This window comes from Myotis davidii, unplaced genomic scaffold (genome assembly GCF_000327345.1).
Source record: "Myotis davidii unplaced genomic scaffold, ASM32734v1 scaffold167, whole genome shotgun sequence".
In the NCBI taxonomy this organism is placed as follows: Eukaryota; Metazoa; Chordata; class Mammalia; order Chiroptera; family Vespertilionidae; genus Myotis; species Myotis davidii.
In genome coordinates this window covers 1,589,138-1,606,130 of record NW_006300048.1, presented here as the reverse complement: position 1 = coordinate 1,606,130, position 16,993 = coordinate 1,589,138, and the positions used below count along the sequence as shown (strand labels likewise).

Here is a 16,993-nt window from a genome sequence, read left to right as displayed (position 1 = left end):
ATCCCAAAGCCTGAGGTGGGGAGCTGCCTGGATCTGGAGGAGGGGTATGCAGATCACCTCCCAGGGTGGGGGTTGGAAGGGTGGGGGGGCTGGGAGAGGGTGGGTGAGCGGGCACCTTCCTCAACCTCGCTCTATACTGCCAAGTCTTCTCCTGACACTGAGAGAGTCTCTGGGCCCCATCTCCCGGGGAGGAGGGCAGCTGCAGGCTGCTGTGATTGGCTGGCCAGGAAGCCAGGGTACTGGGGCCCCCGACTGCTGCTTGTCCAGGAACAGGATTCCTCTTCCTGCCAAGTAGCTCGCAGAGATGGGAGTAGGAGGCCGGAGTTGGGAATCTGGGAGGCCCCACAGCGCTTTGTGATGAATCCGGTAGTTTTTGGCAAGTTTGAAGGTGGAGCTGCTTTCCAGGGCCAGTGGGAAAGATGTTTTTGGAGGGGTTTGGGCTGGAAGGTGAAAGGGGACTTCCTTTTTCGTGTGAGAAGTTTGGGATGCCATGTGTGCCTTTGTACGAGGGAAGTTTTTCAGAACAGGCAAAAAATACTCTTCCCCCACTCTCCGCCTGGGCTGGGGGTGGAGCGTGCAGATGGCTTCCTAGAAGGTCAGAGTTGGAAGGGACCTCAGTGAACTCAGCAGTCCAAATGCTTGTGAGAAGGCGGAGGCCCAGAGGCGGAGGGCAGGGTCCTCCCTTGGCAGCCTGAAGCGGATGATGAGAATCTGGGTCTCCTCGCTAGCCCAGGTGGCCCTGAAGGCCAGAGATATGATGGAAGCTGCCAGCCACGGCAGCTAAACCCTCCCTCAGATGAGGACTGAGATTCTCAGGGGCTGTCCAGAGACAGGGGAGGGCGGCCACCTTCCCTCACACAGGACCCCATGCCTCCCCACAGGGCCAGTCCCGCTCCAAATGGCCTTTCAGGTGTTTCCTTGGAGGCTAGGTACTTTCTATTCACTTCTGAGTTAGGAGTTTGGCCACTGGGACAAGCACCAGGAGTAGAATGCTAGCTTCTCTGCCCAACTTCTGGCTCCAGGCCAGGCTGTTTTCTGTGGGTCCCTGTGAGAGGTTTTGGGAGGATGACACCTAGGCCAGGGCCGGGAAGAGGTTGGGTGGGGTTGCTATTTCTCTCTCAGTAAGGAGTCAAACCCTTGAGTTCCTTCCTGAGATAAAACAATGAAGAAATCCTCATATGTGCAACTCAGAAATGGGGCCAGGGCTGCAAACCCCAGACAAGTGGATTGGGGCTCCCATCTGCCCTCTGGGATCTAGCAGGGGTGTGCAGGCTCGGGCAGGTAGAGATCGGGTTTGGTTCCTCGGAGACCATCCAGACCCATCTTGTTTGGGATGACCTCCACAGCTCTTTCGAGACTCAAATGGCACTAAGCACTGTGGGTTCCAGTTGAAGGGGGTGGGGTGGGTGTTATATCTCAGGACCCAACCCTGATGTCCCACCAAGGGGATGTGGGCTGGGTTGGGCAACGTCCCCTTTGAGGAACCTCAGCGTTAGTTCAGTGACTGTATCAGAGGTGGTGTGGCCTCATGCTCACTCGGGTTTCTACAAGAGGCATAGGCTTGCTGGGATGCAGAGTTGGGGAGAGGCTAGTGGTGATTTCCCCTTTTGCAAATCCTTGGGATTATGGAGAGTCTGCTTTACCCCGGAGGAACCTCAAGTTCATAGAGATGGTGGTGGTTTCTGTTGCAGTCTTTTCATTGAAGCCCAGCTGGAAAAGTGCTCAGAGCCCTGGGTCAAGTCAGAAAAAGGCCTGTATTACTGGCCCCCAAAAGATAACCGAAAAAGATCGAAAGGCAGTTCACGTACAGCATGTAGCCTGGCACGTAGTAAAAGACGAACAAGTGCTCAAAGCAAATGTCCCAGCTCTTCCCTGCCCCGGACTCTCCATGCCACAGTGCCAGTCCCTAAGCCCAGAAGCAAAACTGGGGTCTTGACCTTCGAGTTGGATGGGCATCCTTCTCCGTTACTCTCTTCCCTTGCCTTCTTTAGTCACTGACCCCACCTTCTTCTCCAACCTCCAGGACTGGGAGGTGCTGGTCCTGGGGAAGCTCAAGTGGGACCTGGCTGCTGTGATTGCCCACGACTTCCTGGCCCTGATCCTGTACCGGCTCTCTCTGCCCAGTGACCGACAGGCCTTGGTCAGAAAGCATGCTCAGACCTTTTTGGCCCTCTGTGCTACAGGTAAGGAACTCCAGGCATATTTTTGCCAAATCAGGAAAATCAAGACGTGGGAGGGTCAGAGGAGATGCTTGTTACATGCCTTTCAAAATTTGTGAAAATTATGTCCCCGCTGAGCCCCCCGTTTCAATACAGAAAAGATGCGGAACACAGTCTAAGCTGTATGGGATCTTGGAGGCCCCAGTACAAATGTAGGTGGGGACTCAGGGCTTAGAGAGAAGTGATTGCCCAAGGTTTCACGGTGATTAAATTAGGAGCAGAACCCAGGTCTCGACCCTGGTTTTGTTTCCACACCAGGGAGAGAGACTCTTTCACTCCCTGGTGCCTGGCCTGGGTTCCTTAGGGACCACCCTGGACCTGGCCTGCACAAGTCTGCTATTCACCGACCCTCCAGGAAATAATCTCTCCTACCTCTCTCTCGCCCCTGGCTGACACAACTCACTACTGGCATTTTCCAGGATGCCCCTGCTCTATGCCTGCTGCCTGGCACTTTCTGAGGGATAGGAAATCTACCCTGGTTGTTATTCTTGATGTTCTCCTTGCCTCATGGTTCCCTCTCCCTCTTCCCAAGATTACACCTTTGCCATGTACCCACCATCCATGATCGCCACAGGCAGCATTGGGGCTGCAGTGCAAGGCCTGGGTGCCTGGCCCGCATCCGCAGATGAGCTCACGGAGCTGCTGGCAGGGATCACAGGCACTGAAGTGGTGAGTGCTGGGTAGCTAGCAGGGCAGCAGCCTGTCAATCCATGAAGCGCTGCTATTCCCTGAACCTCCAGTAGAGGGAGGTGTCCATCTCCAACTTGGTGCCTTTCACGGGCCCTGCCCTTGCGGCTTCTGTGGCGTTTTAGCTACTGCCTTGTCTGGGGAAAAGCAAGTGGTCTTGGGTGGGTTGCAGGGCACCATCCCTTGGTACCCTTTTCTGCCGAATGGTGTGCAGGAGTGGGGGTGGGAGGCTTGGTGTCGGATGCAGGGCTGCGCTCACACCCTGTTGCCACATCCTCTTGCCAGTTTCTGAGAATTGAAGGCTGATTCCTGGGGCTGGGCTGTGGCCTAACCTCCCCAGACTTCCCTGTGTGCTGGGAGGTGTCCGTCCCCCACACCTGCTGCCAGATGCTATGGGAGGAGGGAAGTGGACCTTTAGCTCCAATGGGACCTTCCTCCACCTCACCCAGCATTCCCTCCTCACTGTCCCCCCTTGTTCCCAGGACTGCTTGCGGGCCTGTCAGGAGCAGATTGAAGCTGCACTCAGGGAGAGCCTCAGGGAAGCTGCCCAGACATCCCCCAGCCCAGCACCCAAAGCCCCCAGAGGCTCCAGCAGCCAGGGGCCCAGCCAGACCAGCACTCCCACAGACGTCACAGCCATCCACCTGTAGCCACGGAGAGGCCCCCTCCAATGGCCACTGACAGCAGCGGAGGGTCCCTGCCACCCTCCCTCCCTGCAGGAACAAACCACGTCGCATCTGCCACAACTGAAGTCTGGGGGGGCTCCTTCCTATTTGCCCTTCGCTAAAGAGAAGGGGGCAGGTCCTGCCTATCCCTGCCGTGTGCACTAAGAGGCCCGGCCAGCCACCTTTGGGTGGCTAGTCAGGCTCCTCCTTCTCCCTGCCTCTGACCAGCCCAGCTCCTTCCCTGGTTCTGGCTGGGGGTGGGTCGGCTGGTCAGAGACAGAATTGAAGAAGGTAAAATAGATGTAACCAGCATTCCTTATTGAGGCCCCCTATCTCTGGGGCTCTCACGTTCTCAACTGCCAAAATGCCTCGGTGCCTTATAAAGGTGCTGCACCTTCTAGAGTTACTGCATTTGGATTGGGGTCTTTCTGAAGAAATTTCTGATATTCTGAGGGGACACAGTCTGGACAGCTCTTCTCAACATACTTTGGAGAGCCCTGCATAATCCGCGCGCACAGCTGCTCCTAGAGGGAGGGGCCCAGGCCTCTGTCAGAGATTCCAGAATCAACCAGTTCCTCCTCGCTTTGCTTTCTGCCCAGTTTCTCCTGTGATTGAGGGGGTGGGGTCAGTGCTGAAGGAAGAGGTGGTTTTAATTTATTAATTGTGTTGAATACAACTGTAAGAGGGTGTGGTGGGGCCCACCAGCCCAAGTGGTGGTGACCCTGGCGGTTGCTGCATCCCTCCTCTGCTACTGGCTAGAGGATCTTTGTGACCGAGGAGCTGCTACAGCCTGGGAGGGGCCAGGCCCTCCTCTCCCTTTGGCCCTCTGCCCCGTCCTGCATCAGGGGATGAAGGAGGGATGACCTGGAGGTGACCAAGCCCGCTGTCTGGAGATGCAAGCCCTGTTAACACAGGTCTTTCCTAAGGCCACAAGGTCTAGTTGCTGGCCCAGGACCATCATGCTACCTTAATAAAGATTGTGGAATAAAGTTGGCCTTGGCTTCTTGGATTGGATGGAGGTGTGGGTAAAAGCATGAGGTAAAGAGGGCAGAAATCAGTGGTCCATAGGGCCAGAGTAAATATTTTAGGCCTGTGAGCTATCATCTCTGTCCCACATAGAGTCGGTGCTACTTTGTAATGGAATGTGTGCGTTCCTAAAAATCACTGTACTTTGCAAAACTGCCTAATAAAATCCATAGGACTTACGTATGGGCACAACATGCAAAAACTTAATGAGCGATATGTTTTCTTTTTAAAAAAATACTGGTTTCAGAGGGAGAGATACAAACACCAATGATGGGAGAATCATCCATGGCTGCCTCCTACATGCCCTCTACTGGGGATCAAGCCCACAACCCTGATCCAACCCCTGTGGTTCATGGATTTATGCACAATCACACAGCAGGGTTGAGTGACATGTTTTTTATTTCTTCAAAATATATTTTATTGATTCTTTACAGAGAGGAAGGGAGAAGGCTAGAGAGCCAGAAACATCGATGAGATAAACACTGATCAGCTGCCTCCTGCACACCCCCCACCGGGGATGTGCCAGCAACCAAGGTACATGCCCTTGACTGGAATCGAACCTGGGACCCTTCAGTCCGCAGGCCAACGCTACATCCACTGAGCCAAACCAGTGAGTGACATGTTTTTTAAAAAAGAGGGGCCTGGCTGCCTTGGTTCAGTGGTTGAGCGTGACCTATGAACCAGGAGGTCATGGTTCAATTCCTGGTCAGGGCACATGCCTGGGTTGCAGGTTTGATCTCCAGTCTGGGGCATGCAGGAGGCAGCCAATCAATGATTCTCTCATCATTGATGTTTCTCTCCCTTCCTCTCTGAAATCAATAAAAATATATTTAAAAAAAGAGGATAGTATAGTTTTTATATACTGTATGGTTAAGAAACACAAATAAAACAGTCCTTTATCTTCAAAAACACCTGAAGTTTGCTTGTGGAAGCAGAGGCTGGGAGGATGTGGAAGGCAGGCTGTGGATGTGACGTCCAACCCACATGTCAGAGGTGCTTGCACTTGTGTATCTGGCTTGGTTCAGCTTGGTGCAGTTTTCTGATTTTATGTGTTGTTTCTCAACGACAAAACTGCATCTAAACAAATGTGCTATTTGTTTTATGATAAAATTGTTCCCAAATATATTAATTGGGTTGGAACAAAGTCACATTTTCAAAGGCAATCAAGGGTTCCAGGATTGTACTCTGCTATTGCAGCATGAAAGTAGCCATGGGAAACATGTAAATAGATGGGAGTGGCCATGTTCCAATAAAACTATGGACACTGGAATTTGAATTTCACATCATTTTCACCTACCATAAAATACTCTTTAAAAAATTTTTCCCATCCATTGAAAAATGTAAACACCATTCTTAGCTCATGGGCATAAGAAAATGGGCATATGACCCTAGTTTGCCAACCTCCAGTCTAATGCTCTCATTAGCCAGAAAGGGAACTTGTCTGGTGGTGATCCAGCTCTAACTATCCTGGGCACAACCAATATTCTCTGATCTGTCTGGCCTTTGCATTTCCACTTCCGTCTAGGGCAAGCATGTCAAACTCGTGGCTCGTAGGCCACAGGCCTACCTTATTTGGCCCATGTCAGCCTTTGAGTTTGACATGCTTGCTCTAGGGCAGTGGTCGGCAAACTCATTACTCAACAGAGCCAAATATCAATAGTACGATTGAAATTTCTTTTGAGAGCCTAATTTTTTAAACTTAAACTATATAGGTAGGTACACTGTTACTAACTTAATTAGGGTACTCCTAAGGCTTAGGAAGAGCCACACTCAAGGGGCCAAAGAGCCGCATGTGGCTCGCAAGCCGCAGTTTGCCGACCACGGGTCTAGAGGCTCTCTCCTCTAGCTCTTCCACCCACAGCTGAGACAGACCTTCTTTTGAACAACCTCCTGGTTCCTGGCATTCTCCCAAAGCAGCCTGTATTGGGGAAAAGCAGAGACCAGCCCCCTAGGGGCTAACTCTGGGTACAGCCTGGAGGAACGAGCTTGGAGAGTTAGGATAGGGGTGGGTGTCCTCAGTATACTGGGTAAGAATCCACCCCTAGACAGGAAGAGGGAAGAGTAATCCCTACCTTTAGATAAAGAGGGAAAACAGAGAGATCTGCATTGATCACAATAAAACACAGACGCTCAATAAATACCCGCCTTTTCATCCACATCCCAGGGACTTGACATGGCCTGGGAGAAAGAACTCCAAGCCCCAGCAGGGCAGTGGGAATCCTGGGGTGTGGATCTCAAACAGGTTCCAGAACTGAGCAGGAACAACGGCCTGACCCTCGGTCCGCCCTGCAGGGTACCGGGGGGCCCCAGGTGCCCAGGAGCTCTCACTGCCCAGTTGTAAAGGCTCAGTGTCACCTTAACTGGGATCCTGGTGTCCTCCCACACCCCTCAGACCAGGATGAGTGACTGTTTCCTCAGTCCATGGTGATGGGAACATCTTCCACATCTCGGGGCACCGCACTCTGAAGCTCACGTCTGATCTCAGGGGACAGCTGGGGATGGGGCTGCAGCCGGAGCAGTTCCAGGAGGGCCTCTTTCTGCTCCATTGCCAGGTCTGCCTTATAGCGCTGGGCCAAAGTCAGGAGGCACTGGTGCCAGAGCACGGGCAGTTCACGCTTCTCCGTCCGGAACCCCAGGAAGTGGAAGACCAGAGCGTCCAGCACCCTGTAGGGCAGTGCGTACTTCTTATCCAGCAGCAGCCGCAGGAAGATGCTGTTGGCACCGCTGTAGTCCATCTCAGCAATTTTCAGCATGGCCGCGCTGGTGGGAAGATGGGTGGAGTTAGTGGTGGGGAAATGTTGGGGGAGAGGGCCTACCTCTCCTTCTGTGCTTTCCCCCTGTTCTCCTCTACTGGCCCTTACACTGTGGTACGCCTAAAAGGGACACCTCAGGCCTTCTCACCTATGCAGTGCAGTCTTTTTCCAAGTAATTTTATTTATTTATTTTAACTTTTTAAAAAACTTTTATTGATTTCAGAGAGGGAGAGGGATAGATAGAAACATCAATGATGAGAGTGAGTTACTGATCACCTGCCTCCTGCACGCCCCCTGCTGGGGATCAATCCCACAATCTAGGAAGGGGTGGGCAAACTTTTTGACCTGAGGGCCACAATGGGTTCTTAAACTGGACCGGAGGGCCGGAACAAAAGCATGGATGGAGTGTTTGTGTGAACTAATATAAATTCAAAGTAAACATCATTACATAAAAGGGTAAGATCTTTTTTTTTTTTAGTTTTATTCATTTCAAACAGGCCGGATCCAGCCCGCCGGCCGTAGTTTGCCCACGGCTGACCTACGATGTGCCCTTGGCAGGAATTAAACCTGGGATGCTTCAGTGGGCAGGCCAACGCTCTATCCACTGGGCCAAAGCGGCTAGAGCACCTGTGCAGTCTTGATCCTCCACCCCCTGCACTCCAGTTATCATCTCTAATTGGGATGCTGATTCACCCCAAATCCCTACTCCTGGCTCAGAGCGCATGTCTCACTCAGTATCCAACTAGAATATATTCAAATATTTCAACATCTCCACCCCTGACTTCCTTCCTTCCCATGTTCCCTATTCTTTCCTTCAACTATTTACTGAGCACCTACCAAGTGCCAGGCACTGGGACCCTGTTCTTACGGAATTACAATCTAGTGAAGTAATGATATACCTAGTGGCTTAAGCCACAAAATCAGGGCTACGGTATTCTCAGCTCCTTCTCCACTCTGTACCCCCACCAACTTTCCAAGTCCTGGTGATTCCACTGATCAGTCACCCCTTTTCCCCCGGAGTGGGAACACTACCTGGAGTGCAGCACAGGAATGGAGCATTTGGTGATGATGCTACCCACGATGATGGCTTCCCGGAGGGTACAGGTGCCCGACTCACACAGTGGGATGAGGATCCCTGGGGAGGGTCAGAGGGGCAGTCACTTTGAGTTGAGGGTGAGAGAAAGGATGCAAAGCAGGAAGCACCCCCACCTACCACAGAGCCAGCCATCTCCCAAGTCATGCTTACTGCTATCACCTGCAGGAGCTCCAGCCCCTCCCTTTCCTAACTGCCTCCTGGGTTCTCACCTTTAAACCAGGCTCCAGGCTTGAAAAGGGCCTTCTTGAGTGCCATGTAGAGGTGGAAATTGAGTCGTTTGTATTCAGCAATATCATCTCGTACCCGGGGGAGCAGGACAAGGTTGTAGAAGCGCTGGGCCATGCGTTCCTTCAGGTTAGATGCGAAAATCCTAGTTTTTTTGGGGGGTGTGGGGGGTGGGGGAGCAAGGACATCCCAGGTCACTTGACAGCCTGGAGCTGGCCCTTTAAATATCACTGTGGATGGTGCATGCAAAAGATCTGAGGGGTGTGTGAACTATGTGCATGCAACACCCAAATCAGATAGGAGGGAACAGGAGGTCTACAAGATGCACCCAAACAGGTGAACACCGAGAGCCAGAGTGCTCCCAAACCAATGGCAACTCAGCTATTCACCTTCCTCTCCCCATCCTGGGCCTTCTCTACACTACTCTTTGAGGGACCTGAGCACGTGTGGGGAGCCACAGACTTCTGAGGCCTGTCTGACACCCCAGGGTGGTAACCCAGTAGTTATAAGCCTCTTCCCTAAAAACTTATCACAGGTGATTTTCAACAGGGTCTTGGTCCCAAAACATGAAACAGGAAAAGCTGGGAAAATGATGATATAAAGAAGCACAAGAGAGAGCTCTGGGGCAAAGTTAAAATGTAATGCAGCCCTGGCTGGTGTGGTTCAGTTGATTGGGCGTCATCCCATGCACCAAAGGGCTGCTGGTTCTATTCCCAGTCAGGGTGTATGCCCTGGTTGTGGGCTCGATCCCCAGTCTGGGGGGGCCTGTGGGAGGCAGCCAATGTTTCTGTCTCCCTCTCCCTTTCTCTCTCAATAAAAAATATTTTTTAAAAAATGTAATGGCAGCCCTAGCCGGCTTGGCTTAGTGGATGGAGCATCAGCCTGCAGACTGAAGGATCCTGGGTTTGATTCCGGTCAAGGGCACATGGCCAGGTTGCAGGCTCGATCCTCAGTAAGGGGTGTGTGGAGGCAGCCAATCAATGATTCTCTTATCATTGATGTTTCTCTCTCTCCCTCTCCCTTCCTCTCTGAAACCAATAAAAATAAATACATAAAATAAAAATATATAGAAAAAAAAAGTAATGGCAAAGACCAGGAAAACCTGTACCCCCCTGCCCCAGCCCTTTAACCTATAGACCTAAGGCCACTCTAACTCCCATCCACTCTACCTTGTGGCTTGGTACATTGCAGCAGCGGTCCAGGCCTCAGGCTCTGTGACATAGAGGATCTGCTCCCAGTTGGAGAGTGCAGGGATGATCTTAAACGCCTTGGGCAGCTTCCCGCTGCGGTACTTGGATAACACCTGGGGAGGAGGGAGTAATACCATCGTTGCCAAGAACACACATCCTGCTTGCCGAGTGCCAGGTACTTGTCCGGGGCTTTTCATGTGTTCACTCACTGAGTCCTCACAACCACCACATAAGGAGATGCTATTATCATCCTCATTTTCCAGATGGGGACACGGAGATCTTACCCACAGCCACCAAGTCACTAAGGGGTGCAGCAGGACTCTGAACCCATACACTCTGACTTAAGACTGTTCTTGGCCACCAGGCCTTCTGTGTATGAGATGTGGGCACCCAAAACCTCAGGTGGGAGCCCACAGCCCCTGTAAAGGTATTCCAGCTCTTACCTCCCGGACTCCTCTGTAGACCTCTAGGACCCGGGGGTCCAGTTGGGGCATAGGGAATCCTGTCACCTCGGACATGACCGTTTCAACTTCCGTCTGCTTCTCAGTCAGCTTCTCCATGATGATGTCAGCCAGGGTACGCCTAAGAGTTGGGAGTGGGGTGCAGGGGAGAGGGGAAGGAAGGGGCGGGAGTGCTGTGGTCACAGTCCAGGAAGCTCTAGACTCCACAGTTTCTTATGAGCTCCAATAAACCTGTCATCTTGCTGGGATATGCGACCTCAGTTCCCCTCTGGGCCGGACCCACTATGGAATCACTGCAGAGCACAAACGACCTGAAAGTCACTCAACTTGGGACGAAGCAGACAAATGTGTGGAGGTTAAGAACCCGGACTCTGGCCGAAACCGGTTTGGCTCAGTGGATAGAGCGTCGGCCTGCGGACTGAAGGGTCCCAGGTTCGATTCCAAAAAAATAAAAAAAAAAAAAAAAAAAAAGAACCCGGACTCTGAAGTCTGTCTGCCTGGGTTTAAATCCTGGCTTTTCCACTACCTGTATAACCTTGGGCCTGCTACTTTGCCTCTCTATGCTTCAGTTTTCTCATCTGTAAAAGGGGCAATAACTGTATCTACCTCATAAAGTTAACGTCAGGATTAAGCAAATTAATACATGTACGTTACTTGGAATTATCAGTACATGGAAAATGTGTAATGTGTTGCCAATTTCAGACACATCCCTTACATGCTGAAGTCTCTCCAATTATAAAATACTGGTCTGACCTCTTAGTTATATACCAAGATTTCAAGTAGCTGGGATAATTTGGGAAAAGACCAGGGCACAATAATATTTTTCCCTCATTAAAAAGTATATCTAACATAACTTTATTGTGATGACTCATAATTCTCCTTACATTGGGCTTTGGTGTAAGAATGGTATCTCCAGAGGCTGCTAACGTATGTTTAAAACTAAGGGTCTTCTCAAGGCCAGGCACTGAGCACAGGATTTCTCAGACGTTGTCTTAGATAGTCCGTGCAATACCCACACTGGGTGTCATTCGCCTTATTCAACCTGGGAACGGATACTCAGACAGGTTAACACGCACCCAAGGTCTCAGAGTTCTCAAGTGGGGGGAAGAGTCAAGCCCCGTTGCTCAGGTTCTAAAGTTCAGGGACTTTACGGCACACGGTAACGTGCCTCCAAACTAAACAGCCTCTGACTGCTGAGCTCACGTGGGTCTGGGCCTGCTTTCTGAAGAGGCCAGCTGTCAGTTCCCAAAACTGCCTGGAGTCACTGTTTCTAGGAGCTTCACTCTTCCATTTACTGCAAGCTGGGAAACCATCCTGCCAGGTTCGTCAGAGTGATCGGTGAAAAAGGAGTCATAAGGCACTGAGAAGCTCTCTGGTGGGACAAGCACACGAGTCCAAGTACACACACTGTGACATCTATTTCAGTTGCTGGGTATCAATCTGAAAGAGGAACTCATCCCTTTGTTCTGTGCTCTCAAATAAACTACCACAGACCTTATCATTCAGCCTCCCTGTGTTTTCATAGTATTATTAGCAATGAGAGATGCATTAACCCAAAGTAGCCCGCAGAACCAAGGACAATGTCATGTTAATGTCACAGGATCAGAATGGACTGGTTGAGGGCCGTGCTGCTAGATTTCCCTTTCCTGGGCCAAATTCCACATGCTCAGGGGTTTGACTACAGGAGCTCAAATGCATACATCATCTGGAGTATTTATTACAGATGGGCATAAATTAGTGGTTCTAAGTGGGGGCGAATCTGCAATGCCTGAGACATCTGGCAATGCCCGAGACCTTTGTGGTTATCACAATTGGTGGGAAGGTCACTCCCGGGATCTAGTGAGTAGAGGTCAGAGATGCTGCTAAACACCCTACATTGCATAGGTCAGCCTCCACACAAAAATATTATTCAGCCAATAGTGCTAAGGCTGAAAAACTTTGAATAAAATGAAACTTAGGGTACAAAAGAGATTTGGCCAAGGAAACTGAGCTTACCCCTAGAGTATGCCAAGACCAAATGCAATGGAATACATCTCCCTAGAAACATAAAAGGGTCAGGTAGCTGTTTCTCCAGGTAATGTGAGCAGTTGTAGAACAGGTGGACAGAGGGGGAGGAGATATTTTGAGTCTGTGTCATTCTTACTCAGAATGGTCGTCTGAGGATGGGCCACTTTTAAGGTGGATCCCTACAACCAGCATGCGCAGGCCCTTCCCAAGGGTAGGGAATCAAAACGCTGCCAGAGCATTTGCTTCCTTGTGGGAAGTGGCTACCAGGACCCACTACCCCAAATTCTAGGCCATGTCAGGCCTACCTGACAGGAGGGTTTTTATTCATGAACATCTCAATGGCACGCTCATCCTCAGGGTCCACAACCACCTCTGCATGCTGGCCGGCCCCTGTCATTGTGGCAGCCTTCTCCAGGGTGGGCCACTCTTCGTCCTCGTCATCTGATCCATCTTGCGGCACTCCTGGACCTAGAAGAGGGGAGATGAAATGGATGAGAAAGGCAAGCGGTGGGTGAGGGATTTAGAGGTCAATTTAACTTTAACCACCATGGGCAGTGTAAGCCTCACGTGTGCTTGTGACAGATGGATGTGTGCAGTGAAACAGTGGTGCACACACTACCTTCCTGTACCAGGGGCTTACAATCCTGCCTGAGAAACAAAATGTACATATGTGAACCAATGACAGTGATGCCAATATATCATAGTTAACACAAAATACTCAGTCATGTAGCAGGAACTGTTCTAAATACTGTACATTGCCCTGGCTGGTTTGGCTCAGTGGATAGAGCGTCGGCCTACAGACTGAAGGGTCCCGGGTTCGATTCCCGTCCGGGGCACATGCCCGGGTTGTGGGCTCAATCCCAGTGGGGAGCGCAGGAGGCAGCCGATCGGTGATTTTCTCTCATCATTGATGTTTCTGTCTCTTTTGCTTTCCTCTCCTCTCTGAAATCAATAAAAATATATTAAAATAAAAAATAAAATAAATACTGTACATAATACTCACAACCCCAAGAAGTAGGTCTTATTAGTATACCCAGTTTCAGATGGGAACACTAAAGCACAAGAAAAGTTAAATAAGTAATTTGCCTATGGCATGTAGTCTGGGCCTAGACTGTGCATTCTTTACCCATAGTCTACACACATGGATGGGCTTGATCATATGCCAAATGGGTGGTAGAGACAGTATATACCATCGGCAATTTAGAAGATGATGAGTGCCGACGATGATTAGAGTCTGGATAGGGAACACGGGTGCAGCTGGAGTGTGGTCCAAACCTGGTTACAATACAATACTGGCCAAAGGGCTTTTACAAGATTGTCTGTTAAGCAGCAGCAAGAAATACGGCCGGATGGGTAAAGTGAACCCAGACTGTGGAAGGCCTCGAGGCCAGGCAGTGTAGTTCAGATTTCAATGGACCAACCCATTGAAGAACTGATTATTGGAAGGCTACAGCTGATTGGGCATCTGGTCAGGGATGCCATACTCCAATCCAGGATGAAATGCTGCATATGAACAGGTTATTAACAAAGGAAGTGTGTGATAAAAGCTAAATGGTGGTGGTGGTGGTGTGACGAAGGTGTTTTGTCTCCACATGCTAACAACCCCCAAGCCTATACTCGGAGGTAGATGTCCCTTCACTCCAGACCATAACTCCAGCTGCCACCTGTACAGTTGCTCTTCACAAGAACTTCAAACTTCACCTGTATCAACCAAACTCACTCTCTTTTCCTCCTAGGCCTATACGACTTACTCACTGTGTTCTATATCTAAGTACATAGCACCACCGTCCACCCCATGCTAAGCCGGAACCTGGGAGGCAGGCCTGCCTCGTTCCCAGCACTCAATGACTAAAGCCTATTCAATTCTACCTCACAGAATATTTCAAACACTTCACAGCCGTCTAAGCCTAGATCAGCATCATTTCTTGCCTGGATTAATTAAACAGTCCCCTAACTGGTCTCCACAGTCTCCAATAGCTTCTCATTGTCTTTATGGCAGCTTTAAATCCTGGGCACAGCCTCCAAGTCTTTTGCAGATTTGGTTCCTACCCACGTCACCATCATTCATTAATCTATTCATTCAGCAAACATTGAGTGCCTAGTATACGTGATACACTGTTCTGGGTGCTGGAACTACACTAATGAACAAGAGAAACAACATCTTTTGCCCTTATAGAGCTTATACTCTAGTCGGGGAAGACAGACAATAAATATAACATGATAGGTTAAAAGACAAGTGCTATGAAAAAAAGCAATAGGGCAGAACAGAGAGGTTGGGACTGTAAAGATAGGGGTGGGGGTGGTGAAATTTTCTCTCTTTTTTCCTTTTAATCCTCACCGGAGGACATGCCCTCCATTGATTTTAGAGAGAGAAGAAACAAGGGGGAGAGAGAGAGAAACATCAATGCAAGAGAGAAACATTGATCAGTTGCTTCCGGTACCCAGCCCAACCAGATTCAAACCCACAACTTAGGTATGTGCCCTGACTAGGAATCGAACCTGCAACCTTTTGGTATATGGAACAATGCTATGCTCCGACCAACCGAGCCACCAGGCCAGGGTGGGGGTGCTGCAATTTTTAATGAAGGTGTGTGGTATGTGAGAACCTGGGCCCCTTCCCAAGCTCCAACTCCCCACTCTGACCCTGTGGGAACATGATGAAGGCCACCTGTAAACGGACTCGGGGAGCAACCTTGGGAGCCTGGACGGCTCCTCAGTCAAGAAACAGCCAAACAGAAACTGATCTTGGATGTGAGCCCGATTGTAAACGATTAGTGTTCTGATCTTACAGAGCACGCGCTTGAGCACGTCTCTCCTGCATGCCCTGTTCTCTGTATTCTATACAACCCTGTACTGGGGAAAACTTCACCAGTGGGCCGCCACCGTGCGCAGTAAGTCCTAATAAACCCGTGTCTTTCACAGCCTGTCTTCTGGGTTATTTTCCTCGGATCTCAGCTCTTTGCATGACAGGTCTGAGAAGGTGAAGAATGGAGAGAGTATGCCTACAGGTGTATGAGGACAGAAGGAGCCACCAGGGCAAAGGCCCTAACTTACCATGTTTAAGCTGATAGGGGTGGAGTGAAAAGGGAAAAGTAGAAGTCGGAGTGGAAATGGAAGCCGATCATATAGGGCTTTGCAAACCACTGTAATTCTCTAGCTGTTGAGCTGAGAGTGGACTGTAGGGGGTATGGGATATTAATGAGGAGACTACTGTAATAATCCAGGTGAGAGAGATCGTGGTGGCTTGCAGAGGATGGTGTTCCAAGGTGGTGAGAAGTGGTCTGATTTTGGATGTATTTTGAAGGCAGAGTCGACAGGATTTCCCAATAGATCAGATGTGGAATGAGAAAGAGAGGAGTCCAAGGTTTCTGTCTCAAACAAATGGAAAGATACCGTGCTATTAACTGAGATGAGGAAGATGGTGGAGGGGCAAGTTGGGCAAGAAGGTCTATTTTGGACATGTTAAATTTGAGATGTCTATTAGACTTCAAACTGGAGATGCCAAATAGGCAACTGAGTAATGTAGGTTTCATGGGAGAAATCAAGGCTAGAATATAAAGGTGAGAGCAGTCACCAAATAGATGGTGTTTAAACCATGAAACTGATGGCAACACCAGAGAAGTGTGTGAAGAGAAGATATCCAAAGACTGAATCCTGTGGCACTTCAATAAGAGGTTGGGGAATCACTTGGCTAGTGTGGCTCAGTGGTGGAGTGTCGACCTATGAACCAGGAGGTCAGGGTTCAATTCCTGTCAGGGCACATGCCTGGGTTGTGGGCTTGATCCCCAGTAGGGGGCCTGCAAGAGGCAGCCAATTAATGATTCTCTCTCATCACTGATGTTTCTATCGCTCTCTCCCTCTCCCTTCATCTCTGAAATAAATAAAAATGTATTTTTTAAAAAAAGAGAGGTTGGGGATCAAAAGGGAGCCAGCAAAGGCTACTGAGAGGTAAGTAGTAACACAGGAATGTGATGTCTTGGAAGCCAAGTACAGATACTACAGCCAGGAGGCCAATGTTCAATTGTGTCAGGACAGAGGAAAGAGATCGAGAACTGGGTAGGAAGGTCAACACGCCTACCCTTTACTTAGCCTCTGTCCCTCGTTGGCCCCTAAATATTGTTCTTTCTGCTCAGAGCACTCCTCACTCGTTCTTCAGGTCTCAGCACAAAGGTCATGCAATCTGGGGAGCCCGACCCCCAAGATCAATGCCGTTGTCATCAGAGAATCTATTATACTTTACCATGGGATGTATTACTCTCATTGTCTATTGCCTACTCTCTCCTGGGCTAGACTCTAACATCCTGAAGCCAGGCACATGTCTACCTTGTTTACCTCTTTAGCCAAACCTTCTGGACTCCTAGCATAGTACGAAGCACCAGTAGACATCCCGTTAGTATTTACAGAACAGGTGGATGGATAAATACTAGGAGAACCTAGTGGTGTCAGCAACCACTTCCTGCTTCCTAACTTCAGGGGTGCCTGGAAGAGAGGGCCTAAAACTAGTAGCGGGCGTGGAGGGCTCTGACTATCCTAAACCCGCTCCAGGACTGAGTGTCCCATTACAGTACCTCTGTAAGGGGAGCACCACGGACCCTTTTAATCCCCAGCTATTCCCCGGCCCGATGCCCGTCCATCCTCTCCTAACCTCCTCCTTTCGCACCCCT

At 50.1% G+C, this 16,993-nt stretch overlaps 2 protein-coding genes across 6 annotated transcripts in view; one reads left to right on the top strand and one right to left on the bottom strand.

The window, feature by feature from the left end:
• Positions 1-4,560, top strand: part of CCND3 (cyclin D3) — a 122,696-nt gene extending 118,136 nt beyond the window's left edge. For all 5 annotated transcript variants that reach the window (XM_015572172.1, XM_006776335.2, XM_015572171.1 and 2 more), the window contains 3 exons: positions 2,024-2,183; positions 2,752-2,888; positions 3,389-4,560. In XM_015572172.1, the coding sequence (XP_015427658.1) occupies positions 2,024-2,183; positions 2,752-2,888; positions 3,389-3,556 (465 nt within the window). In that variant the 3' untranslated portion in view covers positions 3,557-4,560. The remainder of the gene's footprint in view (positions 1-2,023; positions 2,184-2,751; positions 2,889-3,388) is intronic.
• Positions 4,561-6,653: 2,093 nt separating this feature from the next.
• The window catches only part of BYSL (bystin like), a 10,962-nt gene continuing 622 nt past the window's right edge, over positions 6,654-16,993 (bottom strand). The window contains exons 2-7 of the mRNA XM_006776333.2: positions 12,635-12,797; positions 10,305-10,443; positions 9,841-9,974; positions 8,656-8,816; positions 8,383-8,485; positions 6,654-7,357 (exon numbers count right to left, since the gene is read on the bottom strand). Of these exons, the coding sequence (XP_006776396.1) occupies positions 7,012-7,357; positions 8,383-8,485; positions 8,656-8,816; positions 9,841-9,974; positions 10,305-10,443; positions 12,635-12,797 (1,046 nt within the window). The 3' untranslated portion in view covers positions 6,654-7,011. The remainder of the gene's footprint in view (positions 7,358-8,382; positions 8,486-8,655; positions 8,817-9,840; positions 9,975-10,304; positions 10,444-12,634; positions 12,798-16,993) is intronic.